A 27,890-nucleotide genomic window follows, 5' to 3' on the forward strand; every position below is an offset into this window, starting at 1 on the left:
TTTTTGGTACAAAGAGTTTCTATATGAAACCCTGAGATGTCAGATATCAGGCTGACAAAAAGTAAATGTCACATTCACCCCAAAAACGTCTGCGTGTAGTCACTGAGCACGGACACTACTGTCACAGAACCACCGGGGAAGGCACTACAAGTGTGTGCTGCATGGAATATTATCCTGCAACCCAAGTATCAGTGTCCTGTGCCCCAAATATCCTGCACCCCGAGTGTCATTGTCCTACTCGCTAAATATTCTACACCCCGAGTGTTCTGCAGCCCAAATATCCTGCCCCGAGTGTCAGTGTCCTGTGCCCAAATATCCTGCACCCTGAGTGTCATTGTCCTACTCACTAAATATTCTACACCCCGAGTGTTCTGCAGCCCAAATATCCTGCCCCGAGTGTCGGTGTCCTGTGCCCCAAATATCCTGCACCCTGAGTGTCATTGTCCTACTCACTAAATATTCTACACCCCGAGTGTTCTGCAGCCCAAATATCCTGCCCCGAGTGTCAGTGTCCTGTGCCCCAAATATCCTGCCCCGTGTGTCAGTGTCCTGTGCCCCAAATATCCTGCCCCGTGTGTCAGTGTCCTGTGCCCCAAATATCCTGCCCCGTGTGTCAGTGTCATGTGCCCCAAATATTCTGCACCCCGAGTGTCATTGTCCTACTCACTAAATATTCTACACCCCGAGTGTTCTGCAGCCCAAATATCCTGCCCCGAGTGTCAGTGTCCTGTGCCCCAAATATCCTGCCCCGTGTGTCAGTGTCCTGTGCCCCAAATATCCTGCCCCGTGTGTCAGTGTCATGTGCCCCAAATATCCTGCACCCCGAGTGTCATTGTCCTACTCACTAAATATTCTACACCCCGAGTGTCCTGTGCCCCAAATATCCTGCCCCGAGTGTCAGTGTCCTGTGCCCCAAATATCCTGCCCCGTGTGTCAGTGTCATGTGCCCCAAATATCCTGCCCCGTGTGTCAGTGTCATGTGCCCCAAATATCCTGCCCCGTGTGTCAGTGTCATGTGCCCCAAATATTCTGCACCCCGAGTGTGTCCTGTGCCCCAAATATCCTGCCCCGTGTGTCAGTGTCATGTGCCCCAAATATTCTGCACCCCGAGTGTGTCCTGTGCCCCAAATATCCTGCCCCGTGTGTCAGTGTCATGTGCCCCAAATATCCTGCCCCGTGTGTCAGTGTCATGTGCCCCAAATATTCTGCACCCCAAGTGTGTCCTGTGCCCCAAATATCCTGTCCCGTGTGTCAGTGTCATGTGCCCCAAATATTCTGCACCCCGAGTGTTCTGCAGCCCAAATATCCTGCCCCGTGTGTCAGTGTCCTGTGCCCCAAATATCCTGCCCCGTGTGTCAGTGTCATGTGCCCCAAATATCCTGCCCCGTGTGTCAGTGTCATGTGCCCCAAATATTCTGCACCCCAAGTGTGTGTCCTGTGCCCCAAATATCCTGTCCCGTGTGTCAGTGTCATGTGCCCCAAATATTCTGCACCCCGAGTGTTCTGCAGCCCAAATATCCTGCCCCGTGTGTCAGTGTCCTGTGCCCCAAATATCCTGCCCCGTGTGTCAGTGTCATGTGCCCCAAATATCCTGCCCCGTGTGTCAGTGTCATGTGCCCCAAATATCCTGCCCCGTGTGTCAGTGTCATGTGCCCCAAATATTCTGCACCCCGAGTGTGTCCTGTGCCCCAAATATCCTGCCCCTTGTGTCAGTGTCATGTGCCCCAAATATTCTGCACCCCGAGTGTGTCCTGTGCCCCAAATATTCTGCACCCCGAGTGTCCTGTGCCCAAATATTCTGCACCCCGATTGTCAGTGACCTGTGCCCCAAATATCCTTCCCCCCCCTCCGAGTGTGTCCTGCGCCCCAAATATTCTGCACCCCGAGTGTCAGTGACCTTTGCCCCAAATATTCTGCACCCCAAGTGTGACCTGTGCCCCAAATATCCTGCCCCCCTCCGAGTGTGTCTTGCGCCCCAAATATTCTGCACCCCGAGTGTCAGTGTCCTGCACCCAATATCCTGCCCCACGAGTGTCAGTGTTTTGGACGCCAAGTGATGATGCTTCCTGGGGTACAGATTTTGGGGTACAGTGCTGTGACCTTTCTCCCTAATACATGTGCAGTTGTGCTTGTCACCAGCAGGGGGAGCTCCGGTGCCGTCACCTTTGAGTTTGTGCTATAAAGTGATGAGTGGCGCCTGTGTCGGGCAGTAGACGTCACAGAGATGACATTGTGTAACCTGGAAATACCGATGATCCACGTAAACTTAAGATGTTATCACTTGCTACAGAGCCCCTACAGCGGCCGAGGAGGACGACATGGGGCAGTAAGTTCATTCTGGACTTCCCCATCAAGTAAAATATAACAGCACTGGGGTCTGGAAAGCTGAGTGACCGTCACTATAGCTGCCGCCACCACAGGGGAAAGAGATCTGCTGCTGCTCTCCCCAACCTGTTACAGGGTTCAGTGTCACACAAATCAGAGACATCGCCAAGGGCTTATGGAAAATCATGTAAATATTTGTAGAGGTAAAGGATCCGGATGTGAAAGGCGCCGCACAGCGTACACAGCTCCCTGCACCCAGAGAACCAAAGATAAACCAGGTTTCACTGCTGATCTCTAGTGATGGATAGGAGGCATTCTCAGTGATGTCACCGCTGATCTCTAGTGATGGATAGGAGGCATTCTCAGTGATGTCACCGCTGATCTCTAGTGATGGATAGGAGGCATTCTCAGTGATGTCACCGCTGATCTCTAGTGATGGATAGGAGGCATTCTCAGTGATGTCACCGCTGATCTCTAGTGATGGATAGGAGGCATTCTCAGTGATGTCACCGCTGATCTCTAGTGATGGATAGGAGGCATTCTCAGTGATGTCACCTCTGATCTCTAGTGATGGATAGGAGGCATTCTCAGTGATGTCACCGCTGATCTCTAGTGATGGATAGGGGGCATTCTCAGTGATGTCACCTCTGATCTCTAGTGATGGATAGGAGGCATTCTCAGTGATGTCACCTCTGATCTCTAGTGATGGATAGGAGGCATTCTCAGTGATGTCACCTCTGATCTCTAGTGATGGATAGGTGGCATTCTCAGTGATGTCACCTCTGATCTCTAGTGATGGATAGGAGGCATTCTCAGTGATGTCACCTCTGATCTCTAGTGATGGATAGGTGGCATTCTCAGTGATGTCACCGCTGATCTCTAGTGATGGATAGGAGGCATTCTCAGTGATGTCACCGCTGATCTCTAGTGATGGATAGGAGGCATTCTCAGTGATGTCACCGCTGATCTCTAGTGATGGATAGGAGGCATTCTCAGTGATGTCACCGCTGATCTCTAGTGATGGATAGGAGGCATTCTCAGTGATGTCACCTCTGATCTCTAGTGATGGATAGGAGGCATTCTCAGTGATGTCACCTCTGATCTCTAGTGATGGATAGGTGGCATTCTCAGTGATGTCACCGCTGATCTCTAGTGATGGATAGGAGGCATTCTCAGTGATGTCACCGCTGATCTCTAGTGATGGATAGGAGGTATTCTCAGTGATGTCACTGCTGATCACTAGTGATGGATAGGAGGCATTCTCAGTGATGGCACCGCTGATCTCTAGTGATGGATAGGAGGCATTCTGAGTGATGGCACCGCTGATCTCTAGTGATGGATAGGAGGCATTCTCAGTGATGGCACCGCTGATCTCTAGTGATGGATAGGAGGCATTCTCAGTGATGTCACTGCTGATCACTAGTGATGGATAGGAGGCATTCTCAGTGATGTCACCTCTGATCTCTAGTGATGGATAGGAGGCATTATCAGTGATGTCACTGCTGATCTCTAGTAATGGATAGGAGGCATTCTCAGTGATGTCACCGCTGATCTCTAGTGATGGATAGGAGGCATTCTCAGTGATGTCACCTCTGATCTCTAGTGATGGATAGGTGGCATTCTCAGTGATGTCACCGCTGATCTCTAGTAATGGATAGGTGGCATTCTCAGTGATGTCACCCCTGATCTCTAGTGATGGATAGGAGGCATTCTCAGTGATGCCACCTCTGATCTCTAGTGATGGATAGGTGGTATTCTCAGTGATGTCACCGCTGATCTCTAGTAATGGATAGGTGGCATTCTCAGTGATGTCACCCCTGATCTCTAGTGATGGATAGGAGGCATTCTCAGTGATGCCACCTCTGATCTCTAGTGATGGATAGGAGGCATTCTCAGTGATGTCACTGCTGATCTCTAGTGATGGATAAGAGGCATTCTCAGTGATGCCACCTCTGATCTCTAGTGATGGATAGGTGGTATTCTCAGTGATGTCACCTCTGATCTCTAGTGATGGATAGGAGGCATTCTCAGTGATGACAGTGATGTCACCGCTGATCTCTAGTGATGGATTCGCGGCATTCTCAGTGATGTCACTTCTGATCTCTAGTGATGGATAGGAGGCATTCTCAGTAATGTCACCGCTGATCTCTAGTGATGGATAGGCGGCATTCTCCGTGATGTCACCTCTGATCTCTAGTGATGGATAGGTGGCATTCTCAGTAATGTCACCGCTGATCTCTAGTGATGGATAGGAGGCATTCTCAGTGATGTCACCGCTGATCTCTAGTGATGGATAGGTGGCATTCTCAGTGATGTCACCGCTGATCTCTAGTGATGGATAGGAGGCATTCTCAGTCGCTGATCTCTAGTGATGGATAGGAGGCAGTCTCTGATGTCACCTCTGATCTCTAGTGATGGATAGGAGGCATTCTCAGTGACGTCACCTCTGATCTCTAGTGATGGATAGGCGGCATTCTCAGTGATGTCACCGCTGATCTCTAGTGATGGATAGGCGGCATTCTCAGTGATGTCACATCTGATCTTTAGTGATGGATAGGCGGCATTCTCAGTGATGTCACCGCTGATCTCTAGTGATGGATAGGAGGCATTCTCAGTGATGTCACCACTGATCTCTAGTGATGGATAGGAGGCATTCTCAGTGATGTCACTGCTGATCTCTAGTGATGGATAGGAGGCATTCTCAGTGATGTCACCACTGATCTCTAGTGATGGATAGGCGGCATTCTCAGTGACGTCACCTCTGATCTCTAGTGATGGATAGGAGGCATTCTCAGTGATGTCACCACTGATCTCTAGTGATGGATAGGCGGCATTCTCAGTGATGTCACCACTGATCTCTAGTGATGGATAGGAGGCATTCTCAGTGATGTCACATCTGATCTCTAGTGATGGATAGGAGGCATTCTCAGTGATGTCACCACTGATCTCTAGTGATGGATAGGCGGCATTCTCAGTGACGTCACCTCTGATCTCTAGTGATGGATAGGCGGCATTCTCAGTGATGTCACCACTGATCTCTAGTGATGGATAGGCGGCATTCTCAGTGATGTCACCACTGATCTCTAGTGATGGATAGGAGGCATTCTCAGTGATGTCACATCTGATCTTTAGTGATGGATAGGCGGCATTCTCAGTGATGTCACCACTGATCTCTAGTGATGGATAGGAGGCATTCTCAGTGATGTCACCTCTGATCTCTAGTGATGGATAGGAGGCATTCTCAGTGATGTCACCTCTGATCTCTAGTGATGGATAGGAGGCATTCTCAGTGATGTCACCTCTGATCTCTAGTGATGGATAGGAGGCATTCTCAGTGATGTCACCTCTGATCTCTAGTGATGGATAGGAGGCATTCTCAGTGATGTCACTGCTGATCTCTAGTGATGGATAGGAGGCATTCTCAGTGATGTCACCTCTGATCTCTAGTGATGGATAGGAGGCATTCTCAGTGATGTCACCTCTGATCTCTAGTGATGGATAGGAGGCATTCTCAGTGATGTCACTGCTGATCTCTAGTGATGGATAGGAGGCATTCTCAGTGATGTCACTGCTGATCTCTAGTGATGGATAGGAGGCATTCTCAGTGATGTCACTGCTGATCTCTAGTGATGGATAGGAGGCATTCTCAGTGATGTCACCTCTGATCTCTAGTGATGGATAGGAGGCATTCTCAGTGATGTCACTGCTGATCTCTAGTGGTGGATAGGAGGCATTCTCAGTGATGTCACTGCTGATCTCTAGTGATGGATAGGCGGCATTCTCAGTGATGTCACTGCTGATCTCTAGTGATGGATAGGCGGCATTCTCAGTGATGTCACTGCTGATCTCTAGTGGTGGATAGGAGGCATTCTCAGTGATGTCACTGCTGATCTCTAGTGATGGATAGGAGGCATTCTCAGTGATGTCACCTATGCTGTTTCAGTTTATTCTGATTAGACTTTCAGCCATACATGGACATTTATGTAATGGTATATACTTAGTTTATCATCTATTGTATTTGTTATACTTTGCTGCCATCTACTGGCCATTGCTGTATTACACTGTAATATTTTGTTATGATACTTTCCCATAATACCTCTCTGTCTATAGCTCCTCCTATCTTTTTCGTTCTGTTTCCTGTTTTTATACTCCGGGCCATCTTGTAACACACATGGGCTGCAGAGCTGGAGAAAGGATTCTCTTGTTACCTCCAACCTGGAGCTCTTATCATCTCTAATCTGGTGCTTCTATAACAGCTCTAACCTACAGTCCTCACTCCTAAATCATCTCCATTTCTTCATCTTCCTTGACATCTCAGCTCATGAAGGTACTGTAAATAAAGCCTGTTGAATTAATCACTGCATCATCCTTCCGGACCACCACGCGCCGCTGATAGGGATTGGGAGCACAGGCTGGCGAGTAACGCTATCCGCCATTGTTTATATAAAGATTTGTGTTCACATCCCTCAGACACATCTCATCCACATCTATCGGTGGCAGAATAGTAACAAGAGACCTAAGTCTACAGTTGTCTGTGTGTATATGCATTATCTGCTTGCAAGTCTTAACCGTCCACCATCTTAGCTAAAACATGCCACAAAAGGCACCGTGGACCCATCTGCCAGTGAAGCACATCAGGTTCCTGACACCATAGATGCTGCAGGAGCAGAGTCCGCACTTACTGCAGAGCAAGATGTACGACCCAAACGTGTAACCAGGCCGACACAAAAGGTCAGAGAGAACTTTGAGATTACTGACGAGTTCCATGATAACCTAGAACATTTATGGGGCAGAGTTGATCACTATTTAGCAGCTCTTCCACGCTCTCACAGTGACGCCGCAGATTTAACCGCCAAATTTTACAGTTTATCTGCCGCCTATGATCGCTACCAGAGACTGTCTGCAAGGTACATCACATTCCTGAATAACTGACATGGAAGACGCCCCAGCAGAACTAGCTGAAAGGGAAACTCTTCTCCAAGAAAAGACCTCATTAGTACGAGATGCCCAGGATAAAGCAGAACTCCGCATCGCTCACCTCCAAGAAGCCAGGTCACATCGCACAACATCAACCAAAATCACATCTTCGTCTTCCAGATCATCTCACTCCAGGAAGTCAACATTGTCCGACAAGATACTGGAGATCCGTGCGGCTGCAGAGGAAGCTAGAGTAAAAAGCTCCTTTGCTAAGAGGGAGGCTGAAGTGGAAGTAGAAGCCCAAATGGAAGCTCAAAGGAAATTAAAAATACTCCAAGCAGAAAGGGAAGAAGCAACAGCCCTTGCTAAACTGAAGGCTCTTGAACAAGCATTGGGACAAGAAGATAATTTGGATTGTCTTATTCCAGGAGAAATGGAGGACTCAGCTGATCGCACTTCTGACTACGTTCTAAGACATTTAACGTCTGCACCAGCACCACCTCCAGTTTCTAACACGGATGCGCCCGCAAGTCAAGAAATGTTGCCACCTACTGCCAAGGTAACTTCCAGCACTAACTCACAATTTAGGCCACAGCCAGCAGAACCTATAGAGACTAAACCGCAGTTTAACCCTTATGCCGCATCATTTCGTCCTGATTTGTCGCAGTCATATAAGCCAGAGAACTTATATCCCCTAAGGATACCACAAGTTCATCCTGCAACAATGACCGGGAGATCGGACATGTCTGACTTCGCCAGATACATGATTTGCTGGGCGTTAATAAACATTAGTCTCTCGAAGTTTGATGATCGTGCCGAGAATTATAGAGCCTGGAAATCGACCTTTCAAGCAGTGATCCAAGACCTTAAGGGCAGTTCATGTGGACTATTCAGATGCAGGTTTTATTGCAGCCTGGGAGAGACTGGAACAAACCTATGGCAGCTCAGAAGCCATAGAATGTGCCTTATATAAAAGACTGCAAACTTTCCCAAAGATAACTAACAAGGACAATAGAAAACTTCAAGATCTGAGTGACCTGCTAAAGGAAATAGAATTGGCAAAATTAGACCCACGTCTCTCAGGACTTAGCTACCTAGATACTGCTCATGGCGTTAATCCAATAGTGTCCAAGTTGCCCCACAGCATGCAGAATAAATGGGCAGACCACGGCTCACGGTATAAAAGGCAGCATGATGTGTCCTTTCCCCCCCTTTTCACATTTTTCCAGGTTCATCAGTGACCAAGCTCGGAAGAAGAATGATCCCAGCTTCGACTTCACTGAGCCTACTCCACCAGCATCATCATCATCTACAAGGTATGATAACATTGCCAAACGTAGAGATTCAAGGAACACAGTATCCGTGAGAAAGACTGACGTTCCACTTACTACACATGCCTTCACTAAAACAAATAATATTGCTCCTAAAGTCATGGACAGTAACCGTATGTGCCCTATCCACAAAAGGCCTCACCAACTTAAAGAATGCCGTGGATTCAGAGCAAGGACATTGCAGGAGCGTAAAGATACCCTCAAGGAGCTTGGCATATGTTATAAGTGTTGCGCCTCCTCAGACCACCTCGCTAAGGACTGTAAGGCCGCCATTACGTGCACTGAATGCAGCAGTGATAAACACGTCACAGCCTTGCATCCCACGCCGGCTCCATAAAACTCGCAACCTTCTGCGACATCCAATCCTGCTCAAAAGCATGGCGGGGAGCCACAAGTTCCTGATCCAACTGCAACTGCTGTCTCCTCATGTATTGAGATATGTGGAGAAGGAACTGTTCCTAAATGCTGTGCCAAGGTATGTCTGGTTAAGGTCTATCCAGAAGGACAACCTGACAAGGCCTCCAAAATGTATGCTATAATAGATGAGCAAAGTAACTGATCTCTAGCAAGGCCCAAATTCTTTGAGATCTGTAACATAAAGGGACAAACGACTCCATACACCCTCAACACCTGCTCTGGTCGTATTGAGACTTCTGGCAGGATAGCCTCTGGGTACATAGTCTCCTCAATAAAGGGAAATGAGCATATACCTTTGCCAACCCTAATTGAATGTGACCAGATACCTGATAACGGAGGAGATTCCCACTCCGGAAGCCGCGCTTCATCACCACTTGAGGCACCTGACTAAAGAAATCCCTCCTCTGGACATGAATGCTGATATTCTGGTCCTACTCGGGAGGGACATTTTGAAAGTCCACAAGGTGCGCCAACAATGTAACGGCCCAGATGATGCTCCATACGCCCAAAGACTCGACCTAGGCTGGGTGATCGTCGGCGATGTATGTTTGGATAGGAGTCACAAGGCATCCGAAGTCAATGCCTGTAAAACTTATGTGCTCCAAAATGGTCGCGCAACTCACTTTAAGCCATGCCCTCATCACTACGAAGTGAAAGGTTCTCTGATTGCATCCAAGAGCCTGACATCATTCCTACTCCCTATGGTGATGACTTTGGGAGAACAGTGTTTCACACAGCAAAAGATGACAACAAAGTCGTCTTATCCATAGAAGACAAGGAGTTTCTTAAAATGATGGACAGTGGATTCTTCAAAAACGAATCTGACCTCTGGGTTGCTCCCTTACCCTTCAAGGCTTCAAGGACCAGGCTTCCTAACAGAGAACAGGCCTTATCTAGATTCATCTCATTGCAGAGAACATTGAGGAACAAGCCTGAAATGAAGGAAAATTTCATAGCCTTTATGGACAAGATATTTCGCAATGACCAGGCAGAGCCAGCTCCACCATTGCAAGCTGATGAAGAATGCTGGTATCTACCTTCCTTTGGAATATATCATCCAAGAAAGCCGAAACAAATCAGATTGGTGTTCGATTCAAGCACCAAACATGACGGCGTATCTCTGAATGACGTTTTCCTCACTGGTCCGAACCTGACTAATAACCTGGTGGGAGTGCTCATGAGATTCAGAAAGGAACCGGTCGCCATTACCGCCGACATCGAACAAATTTTCCATTGTTTCGTCGTGCAACAAGATCACAGAAATTATCTCCGTTTTCTATGGCACCGAGACAATGACACCAACAAGGAAATTGTCGAGTACCGCATGAAGGTGCACATGTTCGGAAACAGTCCTCCTGCAGTCGCTACATACGGCCTGCGTAGGACAGCCTCCGATGGCGCAGCAGAGTTCGGGAAGGATGCCCAACAGTTCGTTGAAAAGGACTTCTATGTGGAGGACGGCCTTTAATCCCTGCCCACAGCGGAAGAAGCCATAGATCTGCTCAAACGGACACAAGGTATGCTTTCTAAAGCTCATTTAAGATTGCATAAAATTGCCTCCAATAGTGCTGTTGTCATGAAGGCCTTTCACCCTAATGATCATGCCGTGGAATTTAGGGACTTGAATCTAGGCCCAGATAATCCACCAGTGCAGAGAAGCCTAGGCCTGAGGTGGAACTTGCTAAAGGACTCCTTCAGCTTTCAGGTTAGTGGTGCGGAAAAACCATTTACCAAGCGCGGGGTTCTGTCAGTGGTGAACAGTCTCTATATGATCCACTTGGGAGCAATGCACCTAGGATTTCACTGATTGAGCGCCTTTGCCGGCTGCCGCAGTGTTTTCTTTGACTGAGGTCAGTGATTGTTTCGGATGTTGGTCTACTAGGCATTGCTCCCACCTAGCCAGAATCCTACTCCACACTGAGGGGCAACACCCCGAAACAGCTGTCTGTGGATGGATACCTGGCCTTGGTATTTCCCTTGTCATATCTGTAAACTCGTAAAGAACTGGACATTGACTTAAAGGGCCACTTAATATGGTGGTAATGGTGGTTTCCGAAAGGAACCACCCCTTGGCTGGGTCCTTCCCTGGATGAAGATCTGGCTAGTCCCGTGATTGAGACTCTTAAATGAGGCTCCACGGACTTTATTTGCATATTCGCATTTCCCAGGGAGCAATGCACCTAGGATTTCACTGATTGAGCGCCTTTTCCGGCTGCCGCAGTGTTTTCTTTGACTGGTCTCCCTGAGGTCAGTGATTGTCGCACCCCTGACTATACAAGGCAAGCTCCTGCTGAGACAACAGTGCATTAAGGACTGGGATGTACCACTCCCTGTGGACCAACAACTAAGGTGCAAGTCGTGGAGAGAATCTCTTTGCGCCTTGGATAAGATCCACATACCACGTTGTTACACTCCGGCATCCCTAGCTACGAGTCAAAGGAAAGAGATTCATGTATTCGCTGATTCTTCCACTGAAGCTATTGCTGCTGTCGCTTACTTGAAGATTGTAGACTATAACAATGCAGCCCATGTTGGATTTCTGTTTGGAAAGGCTAAACTGGCTCCTAAACCCGAGCACACCATACCCAGACTCGAGCTCTGTGGGGCTGTACTAGCCATAGAGATTGCAGACTTCATACAGAGCGAACTAGCTATTCACGTGGATGACACAAAATTCTACACAAACAGTAAGGTAGTTCTGGGCTACATATATAACCAGACGAAACGCTTCTACGTCTGTCAGTAACCTCGTGGAAAAAATCAGGAAATCCTCTAAGCCCCAGCAATGGCAGCATGTCCCATCCCATCTTAACCCTGCGGACCTTGCTACAAGACCAGTGTCTATTGATGCCTTCGCAAGCTCTTCTTGGTTAACAGGACCAGGGTTTCTTCACGACCAATGCGAAGAGACTGCCGTTGAAGACAGCTTCAACCTTCAGGATCCAGATGTCGACCCAGAGATCCGTCCTGATGTCAGCACATTCATTACCAAATTCAAAGAGAAGGTTGGCATGGACTGTCGGCGTTTTGATCGCTTCTCAAGATGGACGAGGTTGGTTCATGCCATTGCAAGGTTATTACACATTGTACAATGCTATCGCAATAAGGACAGTAACACTGATTGTCATGGTTGGCATATCTGCCATAAGCCTCTCTCTGCAGAAGACATTGCTCTGAGTGAACTCTGTGATACGCAATGTGCAGCAGAATGTTTTTCACAAGGAACTGGAATGTATACGTAAGAAACAAGACGTTCCTATAAACAGCCCCATTGTCAACTTAAACCCAATAATAGACGAGAGGTGTTTATTGAGAGTTGGTCGTTTAAACAAGGCTAAATTGGATGAGGCAGAAAAGAATCCTCTAATTATTCCTAGTCATCACCATATCACCACTTTACTAATACGACATTACCATGAAAAAATCAAACATCAAGGCAGACACTTCACTGAAGGAGCCATAAGCTGCGGGCCTCTGGATTGTGGGAGCAAAGAGACCGATTTCCCGTTTAATACATCATTGTGTTCAGTGTCGTAAGACAAGAGGAAAACTGCAACAACAGATGTCTGATTTGCCTGCCGATAGGACAAGCACAGAGCCTCCATTTACCTATGTTGGCTTGGACGTTTTTGGCCCATGGGCAGTCGCTGCACGTCGTACCAGAGGCGGACATGCAGAAAGTAAATATTGGGCGGTGTTCATGTGCATGAGTGTACGAGTAATACACATAGAAGTGATAGTCTATGGATTCCTCCAGTTTCATCAATGCCCTAAGACGATTCTTCTCCATCAGAGGACCAGTAAAACAATTAAGATCTGATTGTGGAACAAACTTTGTAGGGGCCTGTCGAGAAGTACAACTGAATTCAACACCAGTCCAAAACTTAAACTTCTTGACAACCAATGGCTGTACCTGGATCTTCAATCCTCCCCATGCTTCCCATATGGGCGGATCATGGGAAAGAATGATAGGCATTACTCGTCGGATACTGGAATCTATGCTGATGGACTCAAATCTTTCAAGACACACTCATGAGACCTTGACCACTTTCTTAGCAGAAGTCTCTGCTATAGTAAACGCAAGACCCCTTGTACCCATATCTATAGATCCAGAATCTCCTACTATTCTCCCCCCCCCCCCCCCCCCCCGCAACTGCTCACCCAGAAACTTGGAACTGTTCCTAACCCGCCTGAAGATTCTGTGTCCGGTGACAAATATCAGAAACGGTGGAAGCATGTGCAACATCTGGCTAATTGTTTCTGGAATAGATGGAAGGAGTACCTGACACTTCTCCAAAAGCGAAGAAAATGGCAACAAGTAAAGCCAAATTTACAAGTAGGAGATATTGTCCTCATGAAAGACCAGAGGGAGGAAAGAAACGCATGGCCTATGGGACTTATATCTAAAACCTTTACAAGTGACGATGGCAAGGTACGCAAGGTAGAAGTGACAGTTGCTAAGCAAGGTAACCCCAAATCCTTCATTAGGCCTATATCAGACATTATCTTACTCATACCAGTTGAGGATTGATTATCCATCCAATCAGTAGGAACTCTTTCAAGGAACTTAGGCCTTTGGATTACAAATGGGTTGGAGACAGTTTGGCTTAGCGCGGCTACTCCAATCCGAAGATGGGCTATCCTTTGGATTACTTCAGGAACTCGTTATAGACATTCGTCTATCTTGTTAAACAATATGTTATTGTCGCATTGCATGCATTGTTTTTTTATCTTACAGGTTGAGGTATCCCTCCATGTACTTCAGGTAAACACTCCCAATTCGAGACTGTTGATATGTGAAATCCAAGGATTTCAGACGGGGAGTGTGCTGTTTCAGTTTATTCTGATTAGACTTTCAGCCATACATGGACATTTATGTAATGGTATATACTTAGTTTATCATCTATTGTATTTGTTATACTTTGCTGCCATCTACTGGCCATTGCTGTATTACACTGTAATATTTTGTTATGGTACTTTCCCATACTACCTCTCTGTCTATAGCTCCTCCTATCTTTTTCGTTCTGTTTCCTGTTTTTATACTCCGGGCCATCTTGTAACACACATGCGCTGCAGAGCTGGAGAAAGAATTCTCTTGTTACCTCCAACCTGGAGCTCCTATCATCTCTCATCTGGTGCTTCTATAACAGCTCTAACCTACAGTCCTCACTCCTACCTCATCTCCATTCCTTCATCTTCCTTGACATCTCATCAAGGTAGTGTAAATAAAGCCTGTTGAATTCATCACTGTATCATCCTTCCGGACCACCACGCGCCGCTGATAGGGATTGGGAGCACAGGCTGGCGAGTAACGCTATCTGCCATTGTTTATATAGAGATTCGTGATCACATCCCTCAGACACATCTCATCCACGTATATCGGTGGCAGAATATCACCGCTGATCTCTAGTGATGGATAGGCGGCATTCTCAGTGATGTCACTGCTGATCTCTATGAAAAATGAGGATGAATGAACTCATGGAGATCAACATCCAACACCGGAGACACCATCACGTTTCTCAACGCAGTGATTCTAGAGCAATGCCCCCATCCCTTATGGGAAATATGTAAAAACATGCAAAACACAAGCCGCGGAGACACCATCACGTTTCTCAACGCAAGCAATGGCTAGCCAGGTCTTTCCCCAGGAAGGAACAACCACGGGAAGGGCAGTCTCCAATTAAGGAAACCACCTATGCCAAAACATGGTATCCATCCACAGACAGCTGTTTCGGGGTATTACCCCTCATTATTGTGGAGTAGGAAACTGGCCAGTAGGAGCAATGTCTAGTAGAAAATCTCTAGTGATGAATAGGAGGCATTCTCAGTGATGTCACTGCTGATCTCTAGTGATGGATAGGCGGCATTCTCAGTGATGTCACCTCTGATCTCTAGTGATGGATAGGAGGCATTCTCAGTGATGTCACCAATGATCTCTAGTGATGGAGAGGCGGCATCAGTGATGTCACCGCTGATCTCTAGTGATGGACAGGAGGCATTCTCAGTGATGTCACTGCTGAGCTGTAGTGATGGATAGGTGGCATTCTGTGATGTCACCGCTGATCTCTAGTGATGGATAAGGGGCATTCTCAGTGACGTCACTGCTGATCTCTAGTGATGGGGTTAGGCGGCATTCTCAGTGATGTCACTGCTGATCTCTAGTGATGGATAGGAGGCATTCTCAGTGATGTCACCGCTGATCTCTAGTGATGGATAGGCCTGGGCGGGGAGAGCTCAAGCACCTGACAGAAAGGAGTGCGGCAGACTTATAAGGGGCTGAGCGCGGGAAGGCGACTACAGAGCAGGACGAAGGTTGTCTCTCTCCTCAACTGACGCCAGCCCTCTGCAGACTGTCCGCCTTTTACTCCCTTTACGCAGTGTCCCTCCACAAATGAGACCCATAACACAGCCGAGCCAGAGGCTGTTCCAACCACTCTCCAACAAAACTTCCAATTGATAAGTCATTACTTTCACTTTTACCCCTTTTGTTGTGTTTTGCTGTATAGTTCACTAGTTGCATTAACACCTCCCTGCGCAGAGGTTTCCTTTAATACATATTCAATATTTGCTGAAGTAAACTTTTGTTAACCCCTTCTCTGCCTCCTGTTTCCTGCATCTAACGAACCTTTACATTTTGGCGTAGTCAGCAGGATGCAGTCCAGCAGCATGGAGTCGGCAGAACAGGCAGCTGGACCCAGGACCAGTATCTCCCTGGGGGCCATGTTAAGCAATTTGCCCAAATACATGGGGTCTAACACTATGTTGTGGAGTTGGACCAAGCGCATGAGAGGAATGTTGAGAATGCACCCAATGACTCCCGCGCTAGAGGCTGAGGTGGCCATTATGGCCCTGGATGGAGAGACTCGCGCCCCCCGAGACCGTGACATGACCAAAGTACGGCAGATTTTGGAAGCAACCCAGGGGGACCCCACTGATGTAGGGGAACTTAGGATTCACCTATTTAGCCGTATGCAAAGGGAGGGGGAGACGGTGACGCAGTATATGCCGTACAAGAGTTGCATACCGCCATTGTTAGGACGGAGTGGGAATAGGGCCAACAGATGTCGTGCTGCGTGATTTGTTGGTGACTGGGCTACTGGACGTCCTGACAAAACAGACCCTGAGGGAGCGAGTACTGGTAGACCCCTGCATCTCTTTTGCTAACATAGGGAGGGAGGCCCGCTTACGTGAACAAGAGCCGAGGGTGACGGTTCCGGTAGGGAAGATCCAGAGTGGGGAAGCAACAGTGGATGCTGTCACTGAACCCCCTGGGTTGAAGAGATGAGGAAAGAGCTGTTGAATATCCAAGGAGAATTGGCTCAGATGAAGGAAAAAGCTGAAACTGGTCCGAGCGCCAGTAGTGAGGCCAGAAGGTCCCGTCTGCCGAGGTCTGTCACCTGCTTCAACTGCAGAGAGATAGCCCGCGGTGGGGTGGACCTCTCCCACGCCGGCCGTTAAACTAGAGGGCTCCGAGCCTGGGGGACGTTGCCTGGAGCCAGAGTGGAAAGGAAGGAGTAGTGAGTCCCACAAACCTAGTGTCCCCATGCCCGCTAGTCTGGGCTGAATTTGACGGGTGAGCAGTGCGTTGTCTGGTGGATACGGGGTCTCAGGTGACCACGATGCCCGAAACCTATTTCCATCTACATTTACCAGAGACTCTACAGCCCGAGTGGGGCCCGGTAGTAAAGTTGACAGCAAATCACCTGCCCATCCCGGTCGCAGGGGTGGTGTGGATGCAGGTTTCTCTGTCCGACCAAGACCTTGGACCAAAGGGTTTAGTGTTGACTCAGGGCGAAGCCGGACTCAGTCATACCGTCACTCTGGGGATGAACGTTCTGAAGGAATTCAGGAGATTGCTTCCGCTCACTTATCCCTGAAACAATGGAGCATCCATACCCCCCAGAGGCAAGTATTTCAACGACTGCTTCATGCTGCTCAGGAGTCATCCAACCATGGAGAAACGCTGGGGAAGGTGACCGTGCCGAACTCCGCTAAACTCACTCTGCCCCCGGGGCAGACTGTGCTGACCCTGCCTGTTCGAGCCCACGCCCCGCTGGATGGGGTGGACGTATAGCTGGAACCCCCTTTAACTGAACCGCTGCCAGCCGGACTGGTGGTGGCATGATCTCTGGCCATTGTACGAGATGGAACCGTGCTGGTACGCTACGTTAACTTGACTGATCAAGAAGTAGTATTGTCACCAAGGAGTGAAGTAGCATGGATAGTGGGGATGCCTGAGGAAATCGTTCTGCCCCAAGTCATACAGTTGTCAGTTAAACAGGACGACCCTTGGTCAGCGACAGTGACCATATCTCCAATGCCAGAGCCCCAATACATCCATGAGGGGCGCCGCATATTAGAACAGATGTGTGCTGAGTCCGGACTAAAACCTGCGCAAGTTCAAGAAGTGGAGACCGTATTAGGGCAATACCGGTCCGTGTTTGCAAGTCTTGAGGACGACTTTGGCTGTACGACGGGAATCACTCATGAAATACCAACAGGAAAAGCAGCGCCTATCAGAGAGCGATACCGGCAGATTCACCCACAGCTGTACCAGGAGGTTCAAGAGATGCTCGGTCAGATGCTACAGGCAGGTGTCATCAGGGAGAGCCAAAGTCCGTGGGTGGCCCCCATCGTGCTGGTACGAAAGAAAGATGGGACATTGAGGTTCTGTGTAGACTATCGTAAGCTCAACGCCTACACCCTGAGGGACTCCTATCCCCTGCCTCGGATTGAAGAGTCCTTGTCCGCTTTGGGAAAAGCCAAATTCTTCTCGACGTTGGATCTCGCTAGTGGGTACTGGCAAGTGCCCATGTTTGAGAAGGACCGGGTGAAAACTGCTTTTATTCTACCCATGGGACTCTTTGAGTTCAACAGGATGCCCTTCGGCCTGGCCAACGCCCTTGGTACGTTCCAACGTTTCATGGAGAGGTGCTTAGGAGACCTGAATTTTGAGGCCACGCTCATATATTTGGATGACATCATAGTGTATGCTTCCTTGTTTGAAGATCACCTGCGGAGACTGGAGCAGGTGTTGAGCCGCCTGTATGGACTGAAGGTGAAACCCCAGAAGTGCCACCTGTTCCTGACTCAAATTGAGTATCTGGGTCACGTCGTTTCAGCGGGGGGAGTGGAACCGTCCCGGGAAAAGATTAAGATGATCCAAGACTGGCCAACTCCGGAGACCGTAAAGGACGTCCGGCCTTCCTAGGATTGACTGGGTACTACCGTCGGTTTGTGAAGAACTTTGCCCGTGTGGTGCAGCCCGTTAGAGCTCTTGAAAGGGGTACCCTGAATGCAAAAGGCCAGCCCATCCGTTGGGAAGAGAAACAAAAAAGAGCTTTTCGGGACTTGAAGAAGGCGCTAACTGGAGCACCGGTGCTAGCTTACGCTGAATTTTCTGTGCCGTTCATTCTCCACACTGACGGCAGCTTACACGGGTTGGGGCTGTGTTGTCACAGATGCAGGACAGAAAAGAGAGGGTGATCTCTTACGCTAGTCGGAATCGTGAAGGACCGAACGCAATCCAGGAAACTACAGTTTTTTCAAGCTGGAGTTCCTGGCGCTGGTGTGGGCTATGACGGAGAGGTTCACTGAATACCTGGCCGGCTCGGAAGTGTTGGTGCGCACTGATAATAATCCGTTGGCGCATCTGGAGAACGCTAAGTTAGAGGCCCTCGAACAATGCTGGGTATCCTGGATGGCGAAGTTTGAGTATAAGATTGCTTACAGGAGGGGGGCCGAAAATAGCCATGCCGCCGCCTTGTCCAGAGTAAGGCATGCCACCCCTGGAAAGAACCCTGATGAGATTTTGGAGGATGAGGAAGTTCCCCAATTTCAGAAGACTGCTGGGATGGAGGCGGCGACGCTGGATCAAATTTGGACCTCCCCGTGCAAATGAGTGTTGGGAAGAACCAGGGACGAATGGGTCTGCTTACAGTAGGAGGACGGTGAACTTGCCCTGTTTCGACAATGGGTGACTGCGAAACAGTTGCCCAGGCAAGAACAAAGAAGTACTCTGACTCCCGAAGCACTAAAAATACTTTGACAGTGGGAGCGACTCCAGATGAAGAATGGCCTGCTGTATCGTAAAGTCCAGCTGCAGAAAGAATTGGGAGCCTCTTGGCAGGTGGTGATCCCCGAGACGGTGCTGTCCAAAATCGCTGCAGAAGCTCACTAGAGCGGAGCTCACTTTGGTGCAGAGAAAACCTTCCATTGGCTGCAACTTTTTTTTTCGATCATCCTAGTTTGAGAGCAGCGGTTGAGGCAGCTTTTAAACTCTGCCGGGCGTGTGAATTGGCCAAATCTCCACAACACAGGGCCCCGACACAGACTATTGTGACTTGAGCACCCTTGGAACTGTTGACTGTTGATTACTTAACTATCGGACCGGAACATCAGGGATATGACCACTGCCTGGTGGTGGTCGATCATTTCTTGAAGTTCGCTGTGGTAACACCCACTCAAGATCAAACGGCAGAGTCGGCAGCTCACGCCATCTGTAAAAACTATTCAGGTCTACGGATGCCCGCAATGGATTCACTGATCTGGGAGCCTGCTTTTTAGGGAGAGTCATGAATGAGTTACAACAGATCTACCAGTTTGACCGGTCCCATACCACACCGTATCCACAAGGAAACGGGGCCTGTGAACGCTTTAACCTTACCCTTATACAAATACTGAGAACTTTGAAGGAGGATCGTAAGGCTCGGTGGCCTGAGTAAGTGTCTGAGCTAGTGTGGATCTATAGTAATCAAGTGGACAAGACCACCGGTTTCACGCCCTACTCTGAGTTGTTCGGCCGTGAAGGGAAAAGAGTCACGGAGCTGGAATTGGACCCGGGGGGGAGGGGACTACCCACGGACGGGGGTGTCTACCTAGGTTCCAGAACATCGCCATCATCTGCAGACCCTACATCGGCTGGTACAAACCCGACTCCAGAAGCTGGAGCACGCTGAGAGACTCCCTCTGCGTGGGACAGATCTCTCGGTCAGAGACCGGATGTTGGTAAGGGAAAAACATCCACGGGACAAACTGGAGAATCGATGGGAGAGTCGGCCATACCGGGTGAAGTGTCGGGTCAGCGGGAAAGGGCCCGTCTATAAAATTCAACCAGAAGGAGAGGGGAGTGCTCCCACCCGGGTAGTGCACCGAAGTATGTTGCTGCCATGCCTCTATGAGGATCCCATACCCGAGGAAGAAACGTCTGAGGTGGTCTCTCCCACAGTAGAGGAACAGGATCCAGAACAGCAGCTTGAAAATGTATCTGAGAATCAGGATCCTGGAACCTCAGAAGGGACTGTTACTGCGGGCACTGACCTGGCTTCCCCAACATCAGAACAGCCAGGTACAGCCACACTTGAGGGACTCCAGTTCTGCTTCCAGTCTACATCGCTCTGAACATACAACGGCTAGACAGCCCCCCCAACCAGTACAACCAGGAACAATTCATTTGGCAACAGGCCGCTGAGAAAGATCACAGACGTAACGCGTTCTGGGATGTCTCGCCCTTGGAAAGGCGAGTGAAAGGAAAGGAGGAGTGTAAGGGGGTGAACGATAATTCCGGCTCCAGAATGTATTCCGGACCAGTCGGGACCGTCGTCACTGCTGCAGGGGGGTGACTTACCTGGGTGGGGAGAACTCGAGCACCTGACAGAAAGGGGCGTGGGAGACTTAAAAGGGGCTGAGCGCGGGAAGGAGAAAGACTTGGAGCCAACTGCCGCCAGCTCTTTGCAGACTGTCTGCCTTTTATTCCCTTTACCCAGTGTCCCTCCACGAATGAGACCCATAACAGGTAGTGCAGCAGACGTACTGACCTTTCCTGGACGTGGTGATCCTGCACGAGGCCTTTTAACCCCTGTGGCCTGTGCGGCGTTGTACTCCCTCTGTACTGCGTCACACTCTAAGAACCCACAGAAGGAACTGTACTCTTTCTCTAATGGACCCAAGTTCAACGGACCCAAGACCAGCGTACCCGGATACTTCGGTACGGTCAGGAGACAGTGCATTTTGTTTCTACACAGCTGAGCCAGAGACTTTGTTCACGGACTGCAACGCCGTTGAGAGCTGTTCCAACCACTCTCCAACAAAACTTCCAATCGATGTCATTAATTTCACTTTTACCCCTCTTGCTGTGTTTTCCTGTATAGTTCACTAGTTGCCTTAACACCTCCCTGCTCAGAGGTTTCCTTTAATACATATTCAATATTTGCTGAAGTAAACTTTTGTTAACCCCTTCTCTGCCTCCTGTTTCCTGCATCCGACGAACCTTTACAATGTCACCATTGATCGCTATTGATGGACAGACGGCATTCTCAGTGATGTCACCGCCAGGGCCAGTTTTAGGCAAAGTGGGGCCCTAGGCAAAGTTTAAAATGGGGCCCCAAATGCTAACATATTGCACATCACACGGAAGCATTTCGATTGTATTTACATGCGCTGAGTTCAGGACGCTAAATGAGTGTGATCGACAATCTTGAAGTCGTTCAACACTTGTTTCCAGGCCTCTTTCCACCGTCTGTGAAAGAATGATGGAGACAGAACAATGACTAACAGATCACCATTCAGTATCATGTTATCGGCAGCACATCTACAGTTTACACCCCATAGTCCTCCATATAATATAATTTGCCCCATAGTCCTCCATATAATACACTCCTCATAGCCCTCCATATATTAAAATACTCAGTCCTTCATATAGTATAATACACTACTCAGTCCTACATATAATATAATGCACTCCTCATTGTCCGCCATATAGTATAATACACTCCTCATAGTGCTCCATATAGTATAATACACCGCCAGTCATCCATATAGTACAATTCACTTCCCATAGTATAATGCACCCCATAGTTCTTCATATAGTAAAATATATTCCCCATAGTCCTCGATACAGTATAATGCAGCCCTCATATAGTATAATGCAACCACCCCACAGAGTATAATGCAGCCCCGCCATACAACATAATGTAACCCCCCATAGAAAATAATGCAGCCCCCCTCTTATAGTATAATGCAGCTACTCCACAGAATATAATGCAGCCCCCTCATAGAGTATAATGCAGCCCCTTATATAGTATAATGTAGCCCCTCCATAGAATACAATGTAGCCCTCCTCATAGTATAATGCAGCCTCCATAGAATATAATGTAGCCCCCTCATAACTATAATGAAGCCCCCATACAATATAATCTAGCCCCTCCATAGAATGCAATGTAGCCTCCTCATATAGTATAATGTAGCCCCCTCATAGAGTATGATGCAATCACCCCCCCATAGAATAAAATAAATATAATACAGCCCCCCATAGAATATAATGTAGCCCCCCCATATTATATAACACAGCCTCCCCCATAGAATATAATGCATAATGTATCCCCCATGGTATATAGTACAGCACCACATAGCATATAACCCCCACCTCCCCCCGAGAATGGCCCCACAGTCCAGTACTCGCTGTTATAGTAAAAAGAAAACACAATCCTCTCCTCGTGCCTGCACTGCTCCCGGCTCCTGTCTCAGCAGCTACAGTCTGCCAGGCACACAGTGGGCGCGCGATGACGTCATCGCGCACCCGCAATCAGTTTCAGAGGGGAATGAGAAGAGAGGGAGCGTCAACTGACGCTCTCCTCCATCATTGCTTTGAACTGTACTGGCGTCTATGATGCCTGTATAGTTCAATGCGGCGGCAGTGGGAGCTGGCGGCAGGCGGGCCCCCCTGCCTCACGGGCCCTATAGCGGCTGTGTGATGTGCCGCTAGCTGGGGGATCGGGGGTCCTAGGCAGCTGCCTGCTGCCAACGCCGGCCCTGGTCACCGCTGATCTCTAGTGATGGATCGGCGGCATTCTCAGTGATGTCACTGCCGATCTCTAGTGATGGATAGACGGCATTCTCAGTGATGTCACCTCTGATCTCTAGTGATGGATAGGAGGCATTCTCAGTGATGTCACCTCTGATCTCTAGTGATGGATAGGAGGCATTCTCAGTGATGTCACCGCTGATCTCTAGTGATGGATAGGAGGCATTCTCAGTAATGTCACTGCTGATCTCTAGTGATGGATAGGAGGCATTCTCAATGATGTCACCTCTGATCTCTAGTGATGGATAGGTGGCATTCTCAGTGATGTCACTGCTGATCTCTAGTGATGGATAGGAGGCATTCTCAATGATGTCACCTCTGATCTCTAGTGATGGATAGGAGGCATTCTCAGTAATGTCACTGCTGATCTCTAGTGATGGATAGAAGGCATTCTCCGTGATGTCACTGCTGATCTCTAGTGAGGGATAGGCGGCATTCCCAGTGATGTCACCTATGATCTCTAGTGATGGATAGGCGGCATTCTCAGTGATGTCACCGCTGATCTCTGGTCATAGGTGGCATTCTTAGTTTCCATTCGGTACATTTTGGGGGTTCTCCGGCTGTTCCCCTTGCACCCAGTAATAATTATCTCCTCATACTTTTCATCATTAATATCCTGCCTGGACATTTTAGGAATCTCGTCTCCTTTGGTTCGTGCCGACGTCTCTTGTGACTCATGTGGGCTGTCATGCGGCCATACTGTGAGAACCCACGTGCCCTCCCAGGGATATAGTTTGGGTGCTACTTCTCTTCTTAGGCCGGTTTTATACGTCTTGATATTTCCGCTGCCGAAGATGTCAGTGTCCATGTGTGTAATACTTGCGGCATACATGTGGCAACCGTGTGCCGCATCAGTACAACATGCACCGGCACCTGAAAAGCAGAGGTACAGTAAGCGCTGTTCCCCAGCGCCAGGTGCTGAACACGGTTCTCATCATTTTCTCCTGCTCTGCCAGCGATCAGCGCAAGCAGGGGAGAATGATGAGTTATATTGAACTGATAAGTGAGAGCAGGAGCGGCTGATGGGAGCATTCATCACCTGCAGCCTGAGCTATAAATAAATAAATAAATAAATAATAAAAACAGCATGGGGTCACCTGTATTTTCTATAACCAGCCAGGCAAAACTCACAGCTGGGGGCTGCAACCCTCAGCTGTCAGCAAGGCTGGTTATCAAGAATAGAGTAGTCCCTATGCTGTTTTTTAAAATTATTCAAATAATAAAAAAACGGCATGGGGGTCTCCCCCCATTTTACACAACCAGCTTTGCAAAAGCTGCCAGCTGGGGGCTGGAAGTCTCAGGCTGGTAAGGGGCCATGGATATTGCACCCCCAGCCTAAAAATAGCAGCCCTCAGCCACCCAGAAAAGGCACATTTATTAGATGCGACAATTCTGGTGCTTTTCCCACCCCTTCTCTGTTGCTCTGTAGCAGTTGCAAGTGGACTTCATATTTGTGGGGTTGATGTCACATTTGTATTGTCAGATGATATCAAGCCCACGGCTTAGTAATGGAGGAGTGTCTATAAGACACCTATCCATTACTAATCTTATAGTTGTATGGTAAATAACGACACAGCCAGAATAAAGTCCTTTATTAGAAATAAAACAAAACGTTTTCCATTTTTATTTAAAAATAACAAACATAGTTATAACCACCTAATGCTTAATTCCAGAGAAGCCCTCGTCTCCTGTAATAAAACTAAAATAAAAAAAACAACAATATCCCTCACCTGTCTGTTGCTCTGTCCCACGCTGTAATCCATGTCTGGGGGATGAATAGTTTTCAACCTGGATGGTGACAAGATGCTACCATCCAGGCTGAGACCCACTGGTGACATCATCGAGGTTACTGCCGGTCACTGAGGCTGTGCTTGCAGCAGCTCAGTCAAAAGTGGTTCTCAGCCTGGATGGTCGCATCTTGGCACCCTCCAGTTTGAAAACTTTATCCCACAGACATGGAATACGGCGTGGGACAGAATGATGGCCAGGTATGGTATATTGTTGTTTTTTCTCTGCTTTATTACAGGAGACGAAGGCTTCGCTGGAATTAGGCGTTGATGAGTATAACTATGTTTGCTATTTTTAAATAAAAATGGAAATGTGTTTTGTTTTATTTCTAATAAAGGACTTTATTCTGGCTATGTCTTTATTTGCCATATAGCTATAGGATTAGTAGTGGATAGGTGTCTTACTGTATAGACGCTTCTCCATTACTAATCTGTGGATTTGATGTCACCTGTCTGCTTTAGCAAGGCTGGTTGTCAAAAATGGAGGTATATCAAGCAGTTTTTTTTTCCAATTATTTATTTAAATAAACAATACAGTGTGGACACCCCTCTATTCAACACTTACTGTACCGCTGCTTCCTAGGTGCCGGTACGTCTCACTAACGACACAGGAATGTCAGCCATGTGCACATGTGCGGGATGTTTTGCGGCACGTGATGCTGGTAAAAAACAGACATGTCAGCGTGTTTTTCCCACACACTGACATGTGCACAGACCCGCCTACTTGAATGGGTCTACAAGTGTACGTGTCTCCGGTATGTGTGAAAACTGTCACCACATGTACCGGAGGTACGGACATGTGAAGGAGGCCTTATTGTAAGTGAAATCAAAAAGGTTAACCCTATGTTATAGTTGCTGGGAGTGACTGTTGCCATGGTATCGTTTCAGCCGTCGCGCAGTCCCGTGGATGGCGCCTCATCTGCACGCAGGGTTTATTCTTTCTCTGCTCAGGGACCATTCACTGCCAAAAAACAGCGCCACCTGCCATCACTTCACCATGAAGAGCTCGCGTTTCATCAAGATTTCTCACCCCGCCTATATACAGTTGTGGCCAAAAGTATTGACACCCCTTCAATTTTGTCAGATAATACTCAGTTTCTTCCTGAAAATTATTGCAAATACAAATTCTTTGTTGTTATTATTATCTTCATTTAATTTGTCTTAAATGAAAAAACACAAAAAGAATTGTCCTAAAGCCAAATTGGATATAATTCCACACCAAACATAAAAAAGAGGGTGGACAAAAGTATTGGCACTGTTCGAAAAATCATGTGATGCTTCCCTAATTTGTGTAATTAACAGTACCTGTAACTTACCTGTGGCACCTAACAGGTGTTGGCAATAACTAAATCACACTTGCAGCCAGTTGACATGGATTAAAGTTGACTCAACCTCTGTCCTGTGTCCTTGTGTGTACCACATTGAGCATGTAGAAAAGAAAGAAAACCAAAGAACTGTCTGAGGACTTGAGAAACCAAATTGTGAGGAAGCATGAGCAATCTCAAGGCTACAAGTCCATCTCCAAAGACCTGAATGTTCCTGTGTCTACAGTGCGCAGTGTCATCAAGAAGTTTAAAGCCCATGGCACTGTGGCTAACCTCCCTAGATGTGGACGGAAAAGAAAAATTGACAAGAGATTTCAACGCACGATTGTGCGGATGTTGGATAAAGAACCTCGACTAACATCCAAACAAGTTCAAGCTGCCCTGCAGTCCGAGGGTACATCAGTGTCAACCCATACTATCCGTCGGCGTCTGAATGAAAAGGGACTGTATGGTAGGAGACCCAGGAAGACCCCACTTCTTACCCTGAGACATAAAAAAGCCAGGCTGGAGTTTGCCAAAACTTACCTTAAAAAGCCTAAAACGTTTTGTAAGAATGTTCTCTGGTCAGATGAGACAAAAGTAGAGCTTTTTGGGCAAAGGCATCAACATAGAGTTTACAGGAGAAAAAAAGAGGCATTCAAAGAAAAGAACACGGTCCCTACAGTCAAACATGGTGGAGGTTCCCTGATGTTTTGGGGTTGCTTTGCTGCCTCTGGCACTGGACTGCTTGACCGTGTGCATGGCATTATGAAGTCTGAAGACTATCAACAAATTTTGCAGCATAATGTAGCGCCCAGTGTGAGAAAGCTGGGTCTCCCTCAGAGGTCATGGGTCTTCCAGCAGGACAATGACCCAAAACACACTTCAAAAAGCACTAGAAAATGGTTTGAGAGAAAGCACTGGAGACTTCTAAGGTGGCCAGCAATGAGTCCAGACCTGAATCCCATAGAACTCCTGTGGAGAGATCTAAAAATGGCAGTTTGGAGAAGGCACCCTTCAAATATCAGGGACCTGGAGCAGTTTGCAAAGAAGAATGGTCTAAAATTCCAGCAGAGCATTGTAAGAAACTCATTGATGGTTACCAGAAGCGGTTGGTCGCAGTTATTTTGGCTAAAGGTTGTGCAACCAAGTATTAGGCTGAGGGTGCCAATACTTTTGTCTGGCCCATTTTTGGAGTTTTGTGTGAAATGATCAATGTTTTTGCTTCATTCTCTTTTTTGTTTTTTTTTCATTTAAGACAAATTAAATGAAGATAATAGTACCAAAGAATTTGTGTTTGCAATCATTTTCAGGAAGAAACGGAGTATTATCTGACAGAATTGCAGGGGTGTCAATACTTTTGGCCACAACTGTATCTGCCATAGAGCCATGGGCCCGAATGTGCGAGAAACCTAGTTCTTAAAGGGCCATACGCTGAATAACATCTTGTGATATCTAGGGAAGAGTCAGGAAGGCGGGGCTGGACTATTCCTGTTCGTTCGTTTTTATTTTAATATTTTCAAAATGTTAAAAAATTTTTCATTCTTCTATTTCTTTCCACCAGAATAACTGCCGGCAGCGTAAGATCCCGGAATAATTCCGCCTCCTGTCGATGCCAGAATATCAAATATTCCGGATTATTGGATGTCGCCGTCGCACCGGGCCTACGTGATGGAATTTCACCGTTTAAAGAGTTGTGCAACATGTTTACCAGCGCGGCTGATGCCAGGAGCAGAACTGGGCGCCAGGCTTCTAGATTTGTGCCCGTCTGTTATCGCCGGCCTCGCCTGTTTGCTCCTTCGCATCGTCGACTCCAAGGAATTTGCAAATTGATCCGAAAACCAAGCAGCTCAGCCCCGCACCTGACTATCCAGGTGCAAACTGGCCAGTTGACTGCCCAGAAACTAGTGGGGCCCCGCCTGTAGCCCCTGGGGCCATCAGTGGGCGA

General features: G+C 47.9%; 1 protein-coding gene across 1 annotated transcript; it reads left to right on the forward strand.

Annotated features, from left to right (window-relative positions):
* The first annotated feature begins 5,899 nt into the window (after positions 1–5,899).
* Positions 5,900–27,760, forward strand: LOC141082875 (uncharacterized). The gene is made up of 2 exons (XM_073566895.1): positions 5,900–10,507; positions 27,507–27,760. The coding sequence occupies exon 1, from the start codon at positions 7,259–7,261 to the stop codon at positions 8,213–8,215; it is 957 nt and encodes a 318-aa protein (XP_073422996.1). The 5' UTR covers positions 5,900–7,258; the 3' UTR covers positions 8,216–10,507; positions 27,507–27,760.
* Positions 27,761–27,890: the final 130 nt, after the last annotated feature.

The sequence above is a fragment of the Dendrobates tinctorius genome, unplaced genomic scaffold, assembly GCF_039654945.1.
Source record: "Dendrobates tinctorius isolate UK_male_01 unplaced genomic scaffold, ASM3965494v1 ptg000019l, whole genome shotgun sequence".
In the NCBI taxonomy this organism is placed as follows: domain Eukaryota; kingdom Metazoa; phylum Chordata; class Amphibia; order Anura; family Dendrobatidae; genus Dendrobates; species Dendrobates tinctorius.